Source organism: Antennarius striatus, chromosome 19 (assembly GCF_040054535.1).
Source record: "Antennarius striatus isolate MH-2024 chromosome 19, ASM4005453v1, whole genome shotgun sequence".
NCBI lineage: Eukaryota > Metazoa > Chordata > Actinopteri > Lophiiformes > Antennariidae > Antennarius > Antennarius striatus.
Genome location: NC_090794.1, coordinates 6,507,136 through 6,523,201, shown reverse-complemented (window position 1 = coordinate 6,523,201; position 16,066 = coordinate 6,507,136). Strand labels below are relative to the sequence as shown.

The 16,066-nt window shown below is 40.6% G+C and overlaps 1 protein-coding gene across 1 annotated transcript; it reads left to right on the top strand.

Annotated features, from left to right (window-relative positions):
• Positions 1 to 271: 271 nt before the first annotated feature.
• On the top strand, positions 272 to 8,383 carry ankef1a (ankyrin repeat and EF-hand domain containing 1a). Its single transcript, XM_068341895.1, has 11 exons — positions 272 to 396; positions 933 to 1,140; positions 1,336 to 1,497; positions 3,240 to 3,439; positions 3,567 to 3,716; positions 3,987 to 4,110; positions 4,692 to 5,514; positions 5,890 to 6,116; positions 6,343 to 6,491; positions 7,100 to 7,255; positions 7,856 to 8,383. The coding sequence occupies exons 2-11, from the start codon at positions 951 to 953 to the stop codon at positions 7,997 to 7,999; spliced, it is 2,325 nt and encodes a 774-aa protein (XP_068197996.1). The 5' UTR covers positions 272 to 396; positions 933 to 950; the 3' UTR covers positions 8,000 to 8,383.
• Positions 8,384 to 16,066: the final 7,683 nt, after the last annotated feature.

The window sequence follows — 16,066 nt, the reverse complement described above, 5'->3', positions numbered from 1 at the left end:
TTATGTATGTTTTCTAATATTTTATTCTAATATTCTAATATTTTTACATATATGACCAGCACTGTAATAATGCAGTTATGCATTGCCTACAGTGTTGATGCGTTTGGGGCTGTGATTGCCATAATACCGAGCAAATCCCGAGGACCTGAAGGCAACACCCGAAGCCCATAAACATTGTTGGCTGGACTTTCACGCGCTCCGTTACCACGAGACAGTTTGTTTACACCGACGGGAGGCAGAGAGAGGTTGAGCTTTACTAAGAAGAGAGGGATAAAGAACCCATTGGGAAAGTTTGGATGAACTTAGCTGTATTCGTGCTACACCAGTAGTGGGCATATAAATTACAAAGTTCAACAGCTATAAAGCTTCAAGGACTTTTTTTTTTTTAATACCACGGTAAGTTAAATACTTTACACGACAGTTAATGGCATGCAAGCCGGCTAGCTAATGTTTTCTAAACGAAGTGCTTACGTGGGGACTGAACGTCTAAAGGGCGTTTTGTCCTTCAGTTTATCGTATATGCTGCCAAATGTTTTCCCTAAAATGTGTTATTATTATTTGATTTTGTAAATGAATGAAGGTTTTTCATGAAGTAACCCATTAATGGTCGAAATAGGTCACATTTGTTTAGCGTAAATAATTTGACGTCTTGTTCCAAGTGAGAAAAATGAATCACGTCCAGAAATGAGGAAGTAAGAAAAAAAAAGACAATTAACAAATAAGTGTTTTAAATACTAATACAGCAGCTACACAGACTGATTAATGATATAATTAACCTGCCCTGACATCATTCAGTGATTTAATACTGCACTGTAGTTAATAACAAATACACAAGGATAAAACCTCTGATGTTGCTTCTGCACCTGATCTACCATATGTATAGCATCTGTCTTTGTCATAGGAATAACTGTATTTTGCTTTTTGTCTACTAGTTCCGGTCTGACCCCATAATGAGTGGTGTTATAGCAGAAGGCCACCTGCATGTTCAGCAGCTCTACCGTCTCATTCAGTGTGTCCATGAAGGAGATGCAGCGCAAATTGAGAAAATGGTGAACCTTGGAGTGGAAAACCTCGTCAATCTCACTGAGCCACGGGACGGCATAGGAGTGCTCCATACAGCGGTTTCAGCCAACAATCAGGGTGATGGCCAGCTTCTATTTTAATTTAAAAATGAACAAGAATCCCTGTTACTTTGACTTCATTAAAATTATGAAAAACTTTGTCATTCACATTTAAAACAAGTAAACCAAAACCCATACAATGCACTTCAAATGAAAAAGTGTTAAGTAAAAGCCACTGCATACCATGATCATTTCTGTGTCGTGACTCCTTCAGACCTGGTCAGCTTCCTTCTGTCCAAGGGAGTGAATCCTGACATTCAGGACAAGATGGGCCGCACTGCTGTCATGTTAGCCGCTGAGCTGGGGAATGATGCCATAGTGGCACTGCTAGCACAGAGCCATGCTAACTTTAGGCTCCAGGATGCAGAGGGCAAAGGTAAGTCATTGTAAACATTTATAGGTTATGTATTTCTGGAGAATTAAAGAGCAGATTTGATTAATTTAGTACTTTATGAAATCACATTTTACTCATTAAATTTGTTAAATGCAAGAGAGACCTGAGCAACAAAAAAATTGTACAGTGTGTCCACATGAGTTTCAAATACTGCTATTAATAAAGCATGAAAAATGTATTGAACAATTCAGAGAATATTAAGATACATGAACAAAGATATGAAGATGTAAATCTGCTGTACTAACCATCATATTTTCTGGTTACTTTACTGTTGATTCATCGATATATCTTAAATATCTTATATATATATATATACTGTATGAGTTTATGATATAAATCATCACTAGCTGCAGTTATTTATTTGTGTAGTAGGACAAAATTGAATGCTGTATTTGACAACAATGCTAATTTGACTTAGCGCCAAATATCAAAACACAAGATTGGACCAGTAGTAGCTGTCAAAGAGATTGACAGGTCTGATCAGCATTCGACATCTCACCTTTTTTCACTTCTGCTGGAATGTACTAAGTAAATAATTTATGTGGAACAGCTTCACTTCCACTAATGTATTCTCATTTGAGCTCGGAGTGTCGATTTCTCAAATCGAGGTATTTTCCATCTCAAGTTAGACTAGCAATGTGATTCTGAATGCCTTGCCTTGCATTACAACTCATGAAAATGCATGGTAGTTCTGTTTAGAAATTGATGAGGCGGTTTCCAGGACAACTCCAATCATCCAGTGTAAAATTCCTCTTCAGTACCTTTCTAAACCAGTTGCGATAATGACCTCAATTACCTTTTGTCTGTGAGGTAATTGACAGTGAGTAAAGGAGGGAGGAAGGACAGAGAGCGACAGAGCTGGAGTTACGTAGAACAGTGGTTGCTTGCGTGCTTTGGGGTATGGATATAGGGTTTTGTATAATGTATGCAGTGTGTACAGGTGTATGTGTGTCAGTCTGCGTAGCTACATCTAATTACAGATCAACCACTCATGGTGATGTTCTCCTGGGAAACAATCTGAGTAATCTGATACCATCCTGCATGCCACAGTAATTGTTTGGCCCAGTCTGAACACTCAGCAAAGACTTTTCCTCCTTTGGCTGAGCGTCGATACTCATTTGTGTTATCCTCAGGAGGAGAGCCGGGTGACCAGCACTCACTCCTCACATCTTGAATTATAATGACACTCTAGGCGCCTCCAGGGTGTTGGCTACTTGTGACCTGTGGCTGATGCAAATACACGTGAAAGTCACTAGGTAAACAATCACAATGTGTTATTTATAGAAAGGAAATAAATCCTTGATGTAAGATGCTTGTAGAATTTATAAAAAATCACAAATTATGAAAGAATTACAATTTAGAACATTTAACAAAGGTCAAACTGTTTCTCCTGCTCATCGCCGCTCAAAAATAAGCTTTTTATTTGTTCCTTAGACTGTTATGGGGATTTATCAATAAGACACCAGTATGTGATTTGTATTACCACTTTGTTTTTTCAACTTTTTTATTATATCCAGCCATCCATCTTTGATTGTAATCATCTCGTCGTCAATTATTTACATTGTGTGTCATGTGACCACTATAGCCTAGGGTGTGCTTCCAACCTGCTGCTTCCCTTGGCTGATAAGGAAGCTGGAACAGATGTTGCTTTTATATTGATATAAGTCAAAACCTTAAAGACACATTTTTCTTACTTCTGTTCCTTTTTCTCGCGCTCACTTCAGGTGTGCTGTTCTACTGTAATTACCCTACCAACCGCCACACCCGCTGCCTGCAGGTGGCGCTGCGGTGCCAGGCAGATGTCAACAATGTGTCAAATGAGGGAATCCATATCTTCCAGCTGATGTGTGAAAACGCCCAGGAATGCACTTCAAGATGTCTCAACATGTTGGATGCAGGCACGGACCCTAATGCAACCAATCAGGTCAAACATTGTAGTGTTATGGAAAGAGACAATGGAGCATTCTTTTAAGATGCTTCAATAGTTTTGTCAAGCTACTCTGCATACTATTTTTTTTCCTAAATCTGACTCCTCTCTTCCTTTTCTTCAGAAAACCGGTGTCACAGCATTGATGGGGGCAGCCAAAGCTGGCTCTCTCCAGGTTGTTAGAACTATTTTGAAGAAGGGAGGAAACCCCAACGCCCTGGACAAAAGACGCTTCACAGCCGTGCATTATGCTGCCATCGGGGCCTGCTTTGAGGTCTTTTATCTGTTTGCCTTGTGTCTGTTTGAAAAAAATAATGAAGTTGTAGTGAAAACAATAAAAACACAAGTGGAGACACTGTTAGACCATTCAAGGTTTGAACTACCTATTTGATCAGAGCACTGATTGGCTCCCTATTGTATCTGAAGCGTTTAGGTTCTATAATGTAATGTAATATAATGTTCTGTCGTGTGGAACTCAAGTTACAGAAGTTGCTGTCAGGACTGAGGTTTGTGAACGTGCTCCTCGGGTGTTTTGTTTCCTCAGGTGATTCAGGTGCTCTCTGCTTACTCAGCAGACATGGGCGTGGTCAACATGGATGAATGCACACCACTGCACTACGCTGCCACCACCGGCGATGCAAACTGCTGCAAATTACTGGCACAGAGAGGTGTGGAGAGAGAGGCTGACTGAACACACATCCTGACTTCAATGCTATGACTAACAATTATGTACAATTAGCCACTCAGCTGGGTGACACGTTGTAATGAATGAGGTCCAGGCAGTATCCACTGATGGGCGTGGTTTCTATTGAATGCAAAATTCAGATTAACAGGAAAGTTGTATATTGCAAAAAAATCTTGTGTGGCGATATGACAGCTTCCCTGAAATACACAAGCATGATTAAAGGCTTCCACACTTTATAATCTACGAAGCCTCAAGGGCCCTAAAGTTGTTATTCACATTAATTTTTTAAGGTGAAATATTCACGTTATCTTCAAATATTACATAAAAAGATATATCTCATAAGATTATAATTAATTAGAAGAGAAACTCTTGACCTCTTTTTGTAACTGTATATTGTTGGATTATATCTCTCTTATAGTACATTCAGAGCCAGGAAATCAAAGTCAAGTATTTCTTAAACACAACTTTTGGTGTTAGAAAATGCTGCTTGAAACACATTTTCACATTAAATAAGGGCATTCCAACTTCGATTTATATTCTTACTAAAACTGCTCTGTGTATCAGGTTGCAACCCCAAACTGAAGAACCAGGAAGGGCTGCTCCCACGTCAGATTGCCAAAGACGCCGGTCACAAAGCTGCAGCCAAGGAACTGAGGAAAGCACAGAATAAAAAGGGAGACAGCAAAGAATCCCCTGATGGTCGTCTCATCTCAGATCTCTGGGCCCTGACCCTTCACGATTGGTCTCAGGAGAATGAGACTGAATTATGGCAAGCCTTTGGAGACAAGACAGACACAGTTACCACTGAGACGTTAATTTCAGTATTGGAGGAACTCAAAGCTCCAGTTGAACTAGATCAACTCCAGACAATTATCTCAGCTCTTGATAAAGAAAAGGAGGGTTGTGTTAAAATTAATGATTTCATCAAAGGTGCAAAGTACATCAAGAAACCATTCCTCCTCTCCTCTTACATTCCTAAAAAGAAAAAGGGAGAAAAGGGAGCAAAAGGAGATAAGAAGAAGGGTAAATTTGTTGTCCCAGTGCCCATTTGTACCCTCCCAGCGGATCTTATGCCCCGCCGGCCAGACGGAGGCCCACCCCTCTTCATGATTGAGACATACACCTACAACTCAGACATTCGCAGGTTCGACCGTGATCACCCACCTGAACATCTTGTCATGAATGACTCAGGATGGTACATAGACAAACCAGAGAAGACTTATGTCAATATCAACTGTTGTGTGATGAGTGGAGACATGGAGTCCATAGATCTTGCTCTGACTAAGGGGGTTCCTGTGGATGTTAAAGATCAGTTTTACAAAACCCCGCTGATGGTGGCCTGCTCCAGCGGCAGCTACGAGGTAGCTCAGTACCTCCTCAGTCGAGGGTAAGAAAGTTCTGCTTCTCTTCTGTTTTTGGTGTTTCACTTATATGAAAAAGAAGATTTTGTGCCTTCTAGCAGTGCAGCGTGTGGTAGTCATTCGGGCTGATGAAATGCAGCAACCTTACTGAGCTTTTAACTTCTTTCAATGGAAATGTTAACACATTATTTCTGAAGGTGGGCCATAAATTCAATTGTGATGAACACCTGCTGCCCCCAAGTGGCCTCAATATCAGCTGTTGTATGAGTACAACAGTAGATTTAGGATTTTGTCTTAAACACTGAGCTGCTTCTTTGCCAGTGAAACAAGTCTAAGTGGTACATGAGTAAGATAGGTCGGGTTCTCTTTGGGTGTCTTTAAACACACCGTGTTCCTGATAGGGCGGATGTGAATGCTTGTGACCAGTTCTTCTGGACACCGCTCCACCACGCAGCTCACGCTGGCCAATTGGAACTCATCAAGCTACTGGTTGAGGCTGGAGCTGCCATAGATGCACGGACACTCAACAGAGGCACGCCACTCATGGAGGCCATCCGGAGCTCTCGACCCTCCTGTGTGGACTTCCTCATCAAGGCGGGTGCCAATGTGAAAGCAGAGAATAAGGAAGGTTAGTGAGAAAGTGAGAAGGCTGAAATTCAGTTAGGAAAAAATTTTTGTTTTATGACACCAAAAGATAAATTCAAACATGTGTTTATTATTGATCATTTAATCATGTTTTTGTGACTGCATTTAAAGGAAATAACATTGGAAATATTTGCGTTGACATGTGAGCTAAATTTAACAGCAAATACTTCATGTCTTCATCTGCTCTTTGGTATTTTATTTTCCTGCAGAACAAAGTTGCCTTGATATTGCCAAAGCCTTTGCAGACTCGAGGATAATTGAGTTGGTGACAAATAAAATGGATTCTCTGCCAAAACCAAAGGACAACACAAAGGGGAAGGGAGGCAAAACTCAAAAGGCTAAACTTGCGAAAGCAAAGGTATCCAAGTACAGTAGTGCCTTTTGGAGTCCTTTCACCAGCATGCTACAAAATTAAAATCTTTTGACTTCCATAATTTTTCTGTTTTGTTCAACTTTCACTGTCTACGAAACCCAATCACGGGCTTCACATGTACATCGAGCAGATTTGTCCGACACCAACTCTATGCATACTCTAGTACGTGACTTAGGGGTTCTTCAAGATAGTAGAGATTTCCCACTGTCACTCGGTATTAAATATAAAGAAAGGTAAACATAAATATGGTGTGTTCCAGATTAGAGCTAGAGATTACAATCATTCTGTCTTCAAGAAAATGGATGGATGGATGTCCCCTACTTCTTTTTAAACCTCACACTACTCTACTAAGCCTGCTCTGTTCTCCACCTTGACCATACTTTAAATCACAGCTTTAACTTTCAGATCATTTTATGTCCTAACTTTTTGTGTTATTCTTGAGTTTTGTCTTGTCTTTATAAAGCTGAACTTGTCAAGCTGTTTTTTGTAATCTCCCTCTCATAATCTCAGCACTGTCACATTTGAGTGGTGGTAACTGCACTCAATAATAAAATAAAATAAGTCACATTTAGGGATCCTGGTGTTCCTTACAGAGCCCTGCTACAGGAGACACAGAACAGGCCAGGACATCAACAGCAACAGCAGGGAAGACTTCCCCTCAGAAGGATTCAAAGAGCATCTTCCTGCAAAACACCAGGATCACTTCAGGGAAAACAAGCGCTGTGGACATCACCTTTGTGCCAAAAACAGTAAGGTTACCTGTTTTACCATGTCATTTGTTGTTGTTGTTACTTTTGATCAATTTTTAGTTTTTAAAGTTGGGCATGTCTGTGTAGTCTTTCTGTATCCTCAAAAACTGCTGGACAGATTTCTTTAAATCTGTCCAACTTCTGTTTTTTTCCCCAGTAGTTGTGTCATCTGTGTCTTCAAACAAATCTGTTTGCATTTGAACTTAACAAATTTTTTTTTACAAAGGTTGGAATTGCATATAGTCATCATCGATAAACATTCTTATTTACTTAAACTATTTTCATAGGAAAATTATTCTATTTCTTGTTGTTTTGAAAAATCAGATCTTTAACTTGAAACTAGGGTTTCATGTTAAAGATCTGTATTGCTATAATTGTAATTTGACAATCCCAATCGGCCTCCTAGCAGGTAGAATGAATTCATGTGCATTTTATCTTGTGTTTGAGTTCCGTCTCCCTTCTCACCAAAGTGTGTTAGAAGCTTTTCTAGTTGAGCTTGTGGGATGTGGAGCACTGCAGTGTTCCTTCAACTGAAGAATTGCACATAGATTGTTTTTGCAGTGTCTGTCTCCATTCCTCTGTGACTTGTGTTTGTCTCAGGTTTGGGGGAAGCCACCCACCACCAGCCAGCTAATGTCAAAGATAGAGAAACGGAAGGAGATCCTATCTTTGGAGTTGGACTTTGACGACTTCATGATGCCTTTCAGCCAGAACATCCAGAGGAAAGCGCTGGAGCTGAACTAGAAAACAGAATAGACTGAGAATAAGGTCAGCCTGAGAAAGACACTTCATTGTATTTACTAGCAGTAAGATCAAAGTGGAGGGAGGGACAAGCACAATTATAAGATATATTGATAGATGTGACCTGGGATCAATTTGTTTTCAGTGCAGCTTTAATCAGTCACGCTTCTGAACTCTGTTATTTTTGTCATTTGTGATCACAATTTCTAGATTCTGTGCACATGCAAAAATGAGTTATTTTGTTTTGTATACAGTACATTGTGTTCTTGTTTATGTTCATCCTGCTGACCTACTGAGAGTAAAATGTACTTTAAAAGATAGTGTAATACTCTATTCTTAGATGTACAGCATTCAGTGTCTCTTGAGAACTGTCAAACAGCAAAAAATTATGGGAAAAAATAAACACTGAAGCAAGTTTTTCATACTATTCATAAGATGCCAACTGTAAACTAAAGCCACATCAGGAAGGGTTGATGAAGGAGTGATAACTGCAAGGAAATCCTGCTGCTCATAAGAGTGGCTCACCATACCTTGTTCTCGGATGCCTTATAATAATTGTAAATGTTTGGTTTGAATATGTAGTACATGAGTTAAGGTACATCCACCGAACAGATGACAGGTCTGGTAGGATGGAAGAAGATTTGTGTCAGGCTGTGACTGAGTTGAAACCGAGTGGAGTGCAGGGACAGAGTGTGAATGTAAGAACAGCAGATGCTGCAGTTAGGAAGTTGTTTAAAATCCTCCCCTGACTCTGCAGAGGCTCAAACTGCAGTGAGAGTCATGACGAGTCTGTTAGCAGCAGGAAGCTGCTGAGAAAAGAGGAGGACCGAGGCTGCTCTCCATCTTTTCTTTCTGTCTCACTGTCTGTCTAACTGTCTGTCTTTCAGACTATAATAAGTATAATGCTGGTCCTTGTATTGTCTCCATCTTCGTACCTTCTTCTTTACTGGAAGATTCTCCTTGTCAGACATGTGTTGGAGTCACACAACAGTAACTATTTGACTCGTCAGTGTAGCTTTAACTCTGGTTGATGCTGTTGTTTCTAAGTTCAGTACTGCCAGAGTACAGCTGCAATTCCATGTCAAAACCAGCAGAGGGTAATGTTTAGTAAATTTGGAATGTGTTAATGTGTTAACATAGTTAAAAGAAGAAAACTTGGAGGGAGATGTTTCTAGTGCAGAAACGTGTCAAAATGACAGCCACGTCTGTTTAGTGTTCTCCTGTTTGGGAATAGAATCTGTCATTTCATGCAGCATTTAGAAAAAGATGGAATTATTAAGTGATGGTTTAGAATTCACATGAATCCTCCACGTTTTGTCCATGAGGAAATGATTCCGTGAATAACCCCAGGTCGACCGAAGGAACCAGATGGTGTTTGGATCACGGTTTTGTTGATGTCCACACTGAGAATCATCTTAGAAATCGACATCTATTTCTGTGTTAAGTGTCGCATTGATGCACAGTCCTATCATCACCATCTCCAGATAAAATTAGATTGCAGTGTCCTCAAGGTCCGCAGGGACGTAGTTATATAATCAAATACACGGGCAGGGTGGGGAATAGTGGCCTGGAGCTGCTGAATACAGAGTCTGGACTGTTTAAAGATACAAATTCATCGTATCATTGATGACAAGGATGTATGATAGAGGCAATGGATGAGAACGATAAGTGAGGCACAGGGTGTGAGCAGAATGAAAGCGAAGAGACAAGGAAGATATACATACACACGTACGCATAATGATATACAAAGAGATCGTGATGAGAAAGAAACATCCCAGCAGAGCTGTTCATAACAATGCAAGAGAGATGAGAAAGCAGGGACTGACAAGGAAGTGAAGGCGAAAGGACATGAGGAGAGGAGGAGAGGGGGTGGTGAAAGAGCAGTGGAGGGTGACTCAGTATGGGGAGGGTGCATAAGCGTGGGCAGGAGGAGAAGAAGATGAGGGCTTTTCTAGCACCGTGAGTGGCACGCGGGTTAGAGGGAGTCAACAAGGCTGCTGGCTGTGATTGCTGCTCGTGACGCAGTGTGTCTGTCAGGGCGTGGGCTCTGCTGTATATGGTCCCGCAGAGTGTGTGGGTGTGCGTGTGTGTGTGTGTGTGTGTGTCTAAGGGACAGGAATCCCAAGATACAGTTTTACCTCCCTACCACAGAAACGTTCAGGCAGCAATGCAACAGATAATTAATTTATAATAACACCTCTTCTGTATGATTTAATAATTGATTTCAATACAAATGCAACTTTTTCTGTAAAGCACAGAGACAGGGCGATGACACTGTGGAAGAGGAGGATTCACGATGAATTCACAATGTGGAGCAGAAGCTGAGATTTGCTGCTGTATATGCATTTGGGCTATAAATGTTCTGGGAAGAAGTGCACTTTGTTGTTGTTGACATTTTGTGATATGATAAATCCAAGATATTTATGTTACTGTATTTTGTCAATATGAAGGAAAATCTGCTGAAAGAAGACAGATATTTATTAAAAATTTTGTTAGCAGATAACAATGAATGAATCATGTTTATTGTAATTGCACATAAAATAGGGTTCCATGGACAACGAGATGAGGACTATCCCCCCAGGTTCACGACAGAACTCTCAGCACGCAGGTTGTATTGCACATTAGTGTTTAGCCCTTGTTGAGCACCATTATCTCTCTAGGGTAAATACTGTCCTTAAACCTATTTGCACGTGTGTCCATCATTCTATACTATCTGCCCAAGGCTACAGTTCTTCTAGAGAGGGGAGGGGGCATCTGATGATCCTCTGGGCAGTGTTGACAACACTTCTGGAGCACCATCCTCTCTGCAGCTGCGTAGCTGGCAGACTACACGCAGATGCAGTGTGAGAAAATGCTCTCGTGGGAGCACTGATAGGACACAGCACTTCCTGTGAGAGCTGATTGGTATTTAGTACTCTCATGAAATATAATCTCTGTTTAGCCTTCTGTGTTGGTGCTCCAAGATAGGTCTTCGTCCAGGTAGACATCCAGGTAACGGAAGTCAGACGATCTCTCCACGCTGTCCCCATTGATGAACAGAGACTGGGCGTCTGCTTTCTACCGAGTAAGAGGAGCATGACTTGGCCTAAAAGACCACATATCAGTAGCCTCAGTCAATCTTTCTGGTACCCTACATGTCGAAGAAAAACATTTTAAATATTAATGAAACATATATATCATAATCATATCACCATTTTCCAAAAACTCCTTTAAACCTATGGATAGCTTCTTGTACTTTCTGGGAGAAGTCAGCTGAGTCTAATAATGTGATGAGTGAAATACTATGGCAGTCATCTACTTGACATCTACTTGAATGTTACAGTTTTCTACTATGAACATCGTTTTTAAAAACTGAACTTGTTAAAAATTCAGAAATTACAAGGGAACAGTGCACCATCATAATCAGGACTGGCTGGCTGGATTTCCAGGTTGGGAGTAACAGACTAAGATAATGACTTTCAAATGAGGTGTAGTTTTATTTGGGTTTAGGATTCATGTGCAGTTCTGAGTTATCGATGGCTGCAACTCAACCTCCTTGACCAGTGTCTCCACAATCTGTATGGGGTTTTGGGTGGGTGACTGATCTAGATGAAGCTCAAAGCAGTGTTGAGGACTAAATCTCTGGCTCCTGGTCCTGACTAGGAAATTGTCAGGGTTTCGTTGCCTAACAAACGGTCTGTGTGTGTGTGTCATTATGTTTGTTTTGTGCCCCTTTGTGTGTCTTGATCTTTATAATCTGTATGTATGGACATTTACACTACCCTCCCCTCCTCCCCTCCTCCCCTCCTCCCCTCATCCCCTCCTCCCCTCCCCTCCCCTCCCCTCCCCTCGGATCAGTCTGTGCTCAGATTAGTGTGAGGTGCTGTGGGCAGCACTGCAGTCTCCCAGCTCTGGTCCTGCATCGCTGACTCAGCACGTCGACTGTTTGCCTCCCAAAACAACTACGACACACACACACACACACACACGGACACACACACGGACACACACACACACACACACACACGCATACACGCACACTCCTTATCACTATTATTATTACATGTCTTATTGCATTTCTAAAGTATGTATACATGCACACTCCTGCTCACACGCATAATTGTATTCCTAAATTCTGCTTATGAGAACACCCAAACACTGACACACACACACCTACGCACACACACACAGTGAGTACTTAAAGGTCAAAATGAGCTCCCAGAATACTCGTACAACAGCTCTGCCTCATATTGGACATTGCTAAAGTTTTTAATGTCTTGTTTTTGAATGACTGGTGTTCATTCAACACCATATTTAGTCCAGGACTGAGGGGAGAAAAATGGAGGAGCCATGATGAACAGTTGTGTTGAAGTAATTTCAGAGATGCTATTACTGCGGTAACAATCGCAGCGGTTCAGTTACCTCACTTCGTGAAACATTCTATCACAGGGCAGAGCAAAGGCTTCCCTTCTAGATCTTTCCAGACACAGAGGTCAATAATCACAATGCTGCATTCAGTGATGCTCGAGGCTCAAATCGGACTAGCCTAAGTCTGACTATCCGACACGAAGAAACAAGAAGACATAACAATCAATGTGTCTAATCAATATCAATGTATCACTCAGGTGGATCTACTCGACAATACCAGTGTCTTAATCATTTGTATTAATATTGCATTACAGTATATTGTTTTATTAGCGCAGTCGTGTAAATATTTTCCTCTTGTTTAAGTTGTTCATTTTTTAAAAATACATTTGTTTTCTCTTGTTTATATTGGTTCTTTACCTGTTACATCCCGCGAAGCGGTGATGTATTGTAATTGTTAGTGCTTGTGTGTTCGTCTGTCCGTAGAACAAGGCAGTCAGACTTCCTCTTGTCATTTTGCAGAGTTCTCTCGTAGTTCATGTTCACCAGGATCCTCAGCCTTAAATCAGTATTTACTATTCTAGACTAGATAAGCGTGTCATTCATGTAAGTGTGGTGGAATACCTCAGTGGCTTAAAGCTTGACTTAGCCTCCACACCCCCAAGTATAAAATTAATTCAGCAGAGGTAGAAATGCAAAAGTTACATTACAATATTTTACTTCATTTTTATGTTGTTTTTATGTCTTGTAATTGTTTCTGGTAAGTCTAAGGGAATAATATTTTTGTATTTAAAGTAGTAATGCCATTTAAATTACGTAAAATGGTGATTATAGATTGAAATATAATAAAGTAGGATTTACGAACTATTCAGCTTACAAAAAACCTTTTGGAACCAATTTTGTTCGTATGTTGAGGACTACCTGTAATTCAATGTTTTGATTAAATGGTATTGAATATAGAATTTACAAGAAACATTCACATTTTCAAAGAAAATCTATTTAGTGTAATTTCATGCTTAGATGGACTCAGCATTCCTGGTGTGTGTGTTTCCCAAAAGAGCCAATCCCCATAAACACTGAAGCAGGATTATGGAATCGCTGCGTCTACAGAATCAGTGGCAGCATTGAACAGATCCTGGTTTACCATCCATAATTGATGAAGGAGTCATGTTTCACTTCAGTCTGACTGACTCCCTGAGTGTGTGTGTGTGTGTGTGTGTGTGTGTGTGTGTGTGTGTGTGTGTGTGTGTGTGTGTGTGTGTGTGTGCGTGCGTGCGTGCGTGCGTGCGTGCGTGTGTGTGCTGCATCATGGGTGTAAGTATTTTTTGTTGTGAACTTTCTCTACAGATATTTCACACCTGTGCAGGTTTGCTGCGTGTGTGTGTGTGTGTGTGTGTGTGTGCGTGCGTGCGTGCGTGCGTGTTTATGTGTGTGTTGCAGTGATTCATCATTCGTTAGTGCAGCCTTGGCAGCGGCATAGATCTCTTCAGCTTTCCAAGTTATAGATTCCTATTTGCTGCAGTCCTGGGACTCTTATTATGAGGATATTGATTTGAATTTCATAGTGAGACCAATAACAGTGGGTGGCAAATAGAGGACTGGATCTTGGCACAGATATTCAGTCTAATTCCTGGGAAAGATATCACAAACTTATACAGTAAATATCCCAGAGCTTCAGCATTTCACTGTCTTCATAAATCTGGACCTGAGGGAGAAATTAATTGAAAATGTTTAAGAATTAGATTTTAGTCTGTCTCTATCTTTTGTTTTATGGAGTTATTTAATTGGCTTCACAAGTCAATATACCAGTATGTGTGAGAAAGAGTACAGCTGCTATGTGACCAAAGGACCTACTTTCCATCTATTTTTTCAGTACCATATTTTTACAATATCAATTTGGTCCTTGCTTGAACCAAAAGGAGACAAACTTAGCAACGAGCGTGTGAATATGGTTTTCCTTTCATACTAATGACTCCAGATGCTCATGTGTAAATATGCTATTGCTTGCTAAAACCCCATTTCTTTTAAGGTTGGGTTGTTGTGTGAAGTGTTACTAGAAGCAGAATGTGATGAGAGATTACCGCAAATTGTTAATTGTTTTTATGTACTTTTTCTAGAGCATCCAAACTTTTTATTGAAAAAAAAAATCTAAAGAAATATGATTACTGTGCTAGAAAAGTTTCCCAGCTGTTGGCTCCGTTTCGTACTGCAGTATCATCAGCACCCACCCCAAAATGGCACTGTCACTCCAGTGAAAAAAGGGAAAAGAGAGACTGGCAAACGTTTTTCCCTCTGCCTTTCCGTATCACACACACACACACACATGCACACACACACGCAGACACGCTAGCGCGCGTGCACACACACACACACACACACACACACACACACACACACACACACACACACACACTCCCTGTTGATTAAGGCTTCCTCAGTGGCCGATCAGTCAGCAGTCGTTGGATTCCTGAGTAAGACGGACATTTTAATCAAAGTGTAACCAGAAATCCTGGTCATAAAATATAAATGTTATATAAGGAATTGTCAGCAAGGCTTTCTGATAAGCATATAAATAACACGGATGAATATTATGTAAATGGGAGGGGGATAAAAGAGGGGGAAAATTTTGAAATTACGTGATTGGTGGTTGCAATACTTTTATATCAGCTTCATTTTGTTTGCACAGGAAGTAAAATGTCACATTATGTGTTGTTTTAGAGATAAACTCATTCCTTCCCTCTGTCCTTTCTTTTGTTTTGTAAAACACCGAAGGGCCTAATAAGAAAACTGATGGGTTTTTGTCACTTGTAATTAAGTTTCTCGTTAGCATTGTTTCCCTTACAGCACCACACTACATTCACCATTCTCACTGAACTCTCTATTCCTACATAGTAATGATGCTGCATGCGTACCCATCACCCAATTATTCATGTGTTCCTGATGTTAACCTGTTTGCCTGCAGATGATGATGAGTTAGGTGTGCAACAGAACAGAAGGTGGAATGTGAGAGTGCTTTCACCATGAGGGAAATGATCGATGAAGAGAGAGACGAGATTGTTTTTTTAATGCTTGTGGAAGGAAGAAATGATAGAGGGGTGATTCCCACAGAATCAGCCTATCCTTGTGTTGGGTGTCACAAAGGGGATTGGCTGTCTTTTGTGGCTTTTTTCAGGGTTTGAGGAGCATAAACCACAGGAAAGGAGAGAAAAAGAGTGGTGTTTCCCAAAAAATCAGGCAGCTACTGCAGAGCTTTGAACTGGAAGAGATTTTTTTTTCACCAGAGATTTGTTATGCTGTTGCACTACAGAATCAATGAGGGAAATAGAAGGGAGAAAGTGGAGGAGGGTCAGCCTGGTTGGGGTTGTTTCACTGCAGAGGTGGCTTTTAGTCCTCCCTCTCTAGTTTCACATTGATAAACCCTCTTTTCTTTTGGTGTGATTTTCACTCGAAGCTTATCCTCCTGTCCTCACCCTCCGCTCTCTCACAAATAGGACTCTGCTTTCTGATACTCATTGGTTTTTGTTATTAGCTGCATCAGCTTCTAACAAATATTTTACACAATTGCACACAACCTCTTCTAGAGACTGTTTGTATCCAAATCATGATGTGATCTCATGAGGACATGAGGATGACACTGGCTTTTTGCGGATCGATCCACTCAAACCTTTGCAAAAACAAAGTTAGCTATTAAAACTATTGCTTTTCTGAGTCGGCATTTTTATTACA